The sequence below is a fragment of the Trachemys scripta genome, chromosome 9, assembly GCF_013100865.1.
Source record: "Trachemys scripta elegans isolate TJP31775 chromosome 9, CAS_Tse_1.0, whole genome shotgun sequence".
Lineage (NCBI taxonomy): Eukaryota > Metazoa > Chordata > Testudines > Emydidae > Trachemys > Trachemys scripta.
The window spans coordinates 52,786,891-52,792,890 of NC_048306.1; the positions used below are offsets into that span (position 1 = coordinate 52,786,891).

General features: G+C 57.3%; 1 protein-coding gene across 2 annotated transcripts in view; it reads left to right on the top strand.

Moving 5' to 3' along the window:
- The window catches only part of PFKL (phosphofructokinase, liver type), a 41,630-nt gene extending 39,666 nt beyond the window's left edge, over positions 1 to 1,964 (top strand). Inside the window, exons 21-22 of one of the 2 annotated variants that reach the window (XM_034781098.1) lie at positions 37 to 142; positions 658 to 805. In XM_034781098.1, the coding sequence (XP_034636989.1) occupies positions 37 to 142; positions 658 to 805 (254 nt within the window). Of the gene's footprint in view, positions 1 to 36; positions 143 to 657 lie in introns of both variants that reach the window. The other variant, XM_034781097.1, reaches the window with a different exon arrangement.
- Positions 1,965 to 6,000: the final 4,036 nt, after the last annotated feature.

Here is a 6,000-nt window from a genome sequence, read left to right on the forward strand (position 1 = left end):
CATGTTGCTGCTAATGCCCCACCTGTGGTCCCACAGGGCGCGTCTTCGCAAACTCGGCAGACTCAGCCTGCGTGATCGGGCTCAGGAAGAAGACGGTGGCCTTCAGCCCCGTGTTGGAGCTCAAGAAAGTCACCGATTTTGAGTGAGTACCGGGCTGGGAGCGAGGGAGGTTCCCTTCTCCCAGTGCGCCAGCCTGCTTGGGAGCCGGAGCCACTGCCAGCCAAGCCAGCAGCGATGCGCCTGTCACGCGCTGGCGGCAGGGACCGGAGTTGGCCTGCCGCAGTTATGGGCCAGGATGGCAGTGTTCCCAGCGTCTCAGACAGAACTGGCTGGGCGACGCCCCAGCTCAAGAGCAGAATTCATTTTCCCTTTCAGCCTGGTTTGATCTCCCCTGTCTGACTCCCTCAGAAAACCTGCTTTCCACCCACCGGGCTCCTGGTGCATTTCAAAGTCTGGGGTTACTGGGGTTTCCAAGATAGGGTCAGTTTCCCTTTGCAAAGCCATCTGTTCCGCTGCGGGGAAAGCACGTCTTGCGGGCTGGAAACGCCGGATGGGGGGGATTTGTCCATCTGCCGAGAGCACGAGTCTCTGGGCTAGACCCTTCACTGCTGCAAGCCAGCTCGGTGCAGGGCTGATCTCTGTCCCTCTCCCCCACAGGCACAGGCTGCCACAGGAACAGTGGTGGCTCAATCTGCGCCTGATGCTGAAGATGTTGGCCAACTACCAGATCAGCCTGACTGAGTACATCTCTGGCAAGATGGAGCACGTCACCCGGCGCACCCTCAGCATCGAGAAGGGGTTCTAGCACCGCCCCCTAGCTGCAGGGACGCTGTAGTGCCCCATCCCCCGTGTCTCTATTGCCTTTCCACACAGTGTTAGCTGAACCCCAGTCCCCGGTGCCAGGATGGGGGCTACCAGGTGCTTGTGCTGGCACGCTGGCTAGCGTGACTCCCAGGATCTCTTCTGGGGATTTCAACCAGCCTCCGAGATTAGTTAACATTCCTGTCTCCCACCCGGCCTGCAGAGCGGGTCTGTGATCTGCCTCTCCCCTGCTGGGTCTGGGCTACAGGGTCCCAGGCCTACCGATGGTTCAGTGATCAGTGGTTTGGGTGCCTGGCTAGAGCCACCTTACAGGAGCCTGATTCTCAGCAAGCTCTGTGGACAGACCCTCAAAGGTACTGAGGTGCCTAACTCCCATTGGTTTCAGAGGGACGTAGGTGTCTAAAGACCTTTCAGGGTCTGGACCCAAGCCAGGCCCCTGTAAGGCTTTCCCGGTGGGCTCGTCCTGTTTGAAGAGATCGGCCCAGGAGGCTGGTGTCTGGGGGAGGAGCGTGCTCACATCCAGTCCACGCAGGGCAGATCCTTTAGCTCACACTCGGATTTTGTTCCCGTTATTTAATGTCTTCAGTGTCTGGTGAATTCTTCATGGTTCACTCACATGGCCAAAGGTATTAGTGTCACCCGCAATGAACTGGAAGGGACCATGGATGAGCGTCAGGTCTCCGCAGGCGCTTCCCAGTGGCTTTCTCTCGCCATTGCGTAGGCACCCAATAAAGCTCCTTCTGTTCTTCCCAACCTGGCAGATGTGTGTCACCTGCATGTTCCCGCTCGCCTCCTCTGTTGGGACACTTGCTAAATTGCATTTCTTCCTGGCAGCAGGAGTCTTCTCTGGGCGCTGGGCGCCAGCCCAGCCCAGCTCTGTGCCGAGCAGTCAGCACCCAAAAGACGTTTTGCACAGGTGCTTGTCTTCTGTTGCTCTCCAGCGCGGGCTCCTAGCACGGCCGAGGCGCTCAGTGCCCTTCCCGGCCCTTGCCAATGTTCCTCGTGAGCCACCAGGCCCAATGCACACTGTGGGGTAGTCACTGTGGCTGTAGCTGTGTCCCGGTGTTCTCTGTGCAGTCCGTGTCTTGTGCTGTCTGTGGTGCCGCTTGTGTCTCCTAGCGATAAAACCTGCTGAACCCGAACCTGTGTCTGGAAAGCGGTGTTTGCGCCCCTGCCTGTGTGGCCGAGCACCAGTGTGGCTCTTCTCCATGGGGGCTTGGACCAAGGGAGAGCACGGCTCCCAGCTCTCCGTGTTGGCGGAGTCCTGTGGCGCTGAAGTGGAGAGAGAAGGGCTGTAGATCACAGAGAGGGTGAGCTAATTTGGAAAACAGGCCCCTCTCCCCCACTGTCACTGGTTCACTGCCCCGTGCTGTGGTGTTCTTGTCCGTCCAGGCGCTGAAACCCCACCCAACGAGGCCTCAGCACGGAGTCTGGCTCGCTGGGAAGCAGGGCAGCGATGCAGCATGAAATCGAAGGCGAGGCCGTGGTTTGGCTAAGCTTCAGCCGCACGTGCAGCATGTAGACAGCATCTCTGCAGCCCGCCGTGGGCCTTTGCTGAGCACTAGGCGTCTGCTCTGAGCACTCTGTGCAGCTGTCCAGGAATAATGGGCAAGGCCCCATACCACAGAGTACCATTCCCCGTAAGAGTCCAAGGAGTCCGGAGATCCAGGAGCTTTCCCTGAGTCCATACTTATAGCTTCTTCTCCCAGAAAACAAGCTGACAGGTCACCACCCACGTGGGCTTTTTCTTTGATTGGTGGAGAGATAGGAACACAGTTAGAGTCTTCGATCTCTGATCATCGCACACAATGACCACTTGCCTTCAATCGCGCAAGAATTAGCACTTCCCTGCTAAAGTTCTTCATTTGCATTCCACAAAGCTTCTTGCTCGTTTGATGGGTTATTTAGTTACCGGGGTACACACAATGTAAATGTTTATTACATCATAACAGGATACAGATAAGTGAAAATACATGTAACATCCCATTAGTTTTCATGAAGCTTAAACACCAAATACACTCTGATATAATTAACAACTGCTTTAATCTACACCAGGGGTCTCAAACTCAGTTTACCTTAGGGCCAGGGCCAGTCCTCAAATCCTCCCAGCGGGCCAATAATGTCACTCATGCCACCCGGAACCCACCCCCCAAAATTCCGCTCCCCCAAACTCTGCCCCCACATGCCTAAGGCTCTGGAAGGGAGTTTGGGTGGGGGAGGAGGTCTGAGGTAGGGAATTAGGGTGCAGGCTCTGGGAGGGAGTTTGGGTGCAGAAGGGATGAGAGGTTGGGCTCTGGGAGGGAGTTTGAGGGCTGGGGGGGGTGGGAAGAGGGAGGGGGTGCAGGCTCTGGGAGGGGGTCAGGGGCTGCAGCTCTTACCTGGGGCTCCAAGGCGGGGCTGGCCAGGGGGCCTCCATGCGCTGCTTCCCCCAGGCACCGCCCCCGCAGCTTCCCACTGGCCACAGGGGTGCTCGGGATGCTGGAGCCCCATGGGCCACATTGGGGTGGTTCTTGGGTCGCAGATGGCCCGCGGGCCAGGACTTTGAGACCCCTGATCTACACTAATACACACATGAATTGGCCTGGAGCTTTGGTATGAGCTGGCACCTGGTCTGCCAGCATCACAATGATCAGTATTTCCATTTCATACATGGGGAAACTGAGGTCCAGAGAAGTTGTGACTCTTCCAAGGCCCTAGAGCAGGTCATTGGAAGAGAATAGAGACCACATCTTGCCTCCCAGGGCAGTGCCCTGGCACCAGGACCATGCAACCTCAGAGGATAATGATCCTGCGCCATCTGTGATGTGTTTTGAGCTCTAAGGCGCTAAGGTTACAAGTGTGTGCAACCATGCCTTTGTGGGCCACAACTGAGGATGACAAATTCAGGACAAACTGCTGAGAAATAGGGCAGATACTCCCCAAGACTGGTGGCTAATCCCTCCCATAGGATATACCAAACCAGCAGTAAAAGTAAACTGTTTCACCACACTGGCTAACAAGAAGGCATAAAAGCAGTTTCCTTAGGCATTCCAGTTCTTATATCACCACCAAAAACTCTGGATTTAAAGGTGAGTGGGTTTTTTACAACCCGTTGTGAGGAACTGGGACTGTTCTTACTGTGGTCTTTGCTGACAGGGGAGTGTGGCTAGGATAGTCTGCATTGGGGGATGGGAGACTGACCAACGGAGAATACCTGAGCATGTAACATGAGAACCCAGGAAGGGGTTAGAGGCCAGGTGATACCTTTGCCCGGGAAACTGAACAAAGGCTGTGGGAGGGGTTGCTGAAGGAGAGTTTCAGGAGCTGGCTGGGAGGGAGACGGGGCTCTGACCTCGCAAGGGGGCTGGGGCGCCCTGGGACCCCAAGATGGACCTAACTGAGGGGGGTCCTGTTGTCTGTGCCTGCAAGACCTGTCTTGGACTGTATTCCTGTCGTCTAAATAAACCTTCTGCTTTACTGGCTGGCTGAGAGTCATGGTGAATCGCAGGAAGCCGGGGGTGCAGGGCCTTGTGTCCCCCCCCACTCCATGACAACTGGTGGCAGCAGCGGGATCTACTGCACCCCGTGAATGGCGCTTCCTGCAGTAAGTGACTGGGGAGCAGTAAAACATGGATGACTTCCTGGATGCCTTTGAGATGGCCTGCGAGCTGCACCAGGTTGATCCTGCGGACAGACTCCAGGTTCTCACCCCCTTACTGGACCCCAAAGCCGTGGCATTGTACCGCCAACTGGAAGAGGTGGAGAAAGGGGACTACAAACTATTCAAAAAGGCCCTGCTACGTGAGTTTGGGCTGACTCCTGAGATGTACCGGGAAAGGTTCCGGAGTCAGGATAAAACCCCTGAGATCTCACATCTGCAACTAGCCATCCGCATGGAGGGATACACCAGGGATATGGAGGGTTGACTGGGTAGAGACCCAGCCAGGCGAGAGGCAGCATTCCCAGGGAAGGGGGGCTGGCAGAGTACCACCTGCTAAGGAGGGAGGAGAGCTTCAGGCCAGCTCCTCTGGGGGGCTGGATGCTCCAGACTCAGGGTTTTTGGTTTATACAGTGGGCGTGGGGCTGTCCCTCCAGAGAGAGTACCTTGTTCCCCTGGAGGTGAATGGGAGGAAGGTCAATGGATACGGGCGCAGAGGTGACGTTGGCCCAGCCCGAGGTGGTGGCCCCAGATCGGGTGGTGCCTGACACCTACCTGATCCTGACGGGGGTGGGTGGGACCCCATTCAAGGTACCTGTGGCGAGGGTACACCTGAAGTGGGGGGCCAAGGAGGGCCCCAAGGATGTGGGGGTACACCCGTATTTGCCCACTGAGGTGTTGATGGGGGGGAACCTGGAGGACTGGCCAAGCAACCCCCAGGGTGCCCTGGTCATGACCTGTAGCCAGAGCCAGTGAGGGGCACTGCGTCCTGACCTTGGGGAGGGTGCCTTGCCTGAGGCGCAGGACCCTAACCTGATGGGGAGGGAACACCCAGGGACATGGCTCAGGGAGGCTGCGGCTTCAGATCCAGCCAGCGAGAAACAGCAGGTGGCCATCCCTGTCCCAGATGCTGAGTTCCAGCCGAGTTGCAAAAAGATCCCTCCTTGCGGAAGATAAGGGGGGCCGACCTCAGTGCGGTACAGATCATGGAGAGAGGTGGCCGGAAAAGGTTCCTGTGGGAGAAAGGGTTCCTGTACTGAGAATGGGCCCCCCCAGGGAAAATGGAGTCAGGGGAGATCAGGAGGCAGCTGGTGGTACCCAGAAGTATCGCCACCAGCTGCAGTACCGGGCCCATGACATTCCCCTCTCAGGACACCAGGGAACCTGGCGTACCCAGCAGAGGTTGCTACGGAGCTTTTACTGGCCTGGGGTCTTTATTACTGTCCGACAGTACTGCCGATCCTGTGACCCCTGTCAGAGGGGGAGGAAGGCCTGGGACAAGGGGAAAATGGCTTTAGGACCCTTGCCCAGCATAGAGGAGCCTTTCCAGAGGGTGGCCAAGGTTAAAAGGGGGGCTCTGAACCAAGAGAGCCCGAATCACCGACCTCCAGACTGGAACGCTGGGAGAAGACCCCAGCCCAGTTGGAACCCCAGGGGTATTGGGGTGGGAAAAGGGCACAGGCCGCATAAACCTTCCCACATGCGAACTATGAGTGCCACCGAGCACCCCCGACCTAAGCGGGGGGGGGGGGGGGGGAACC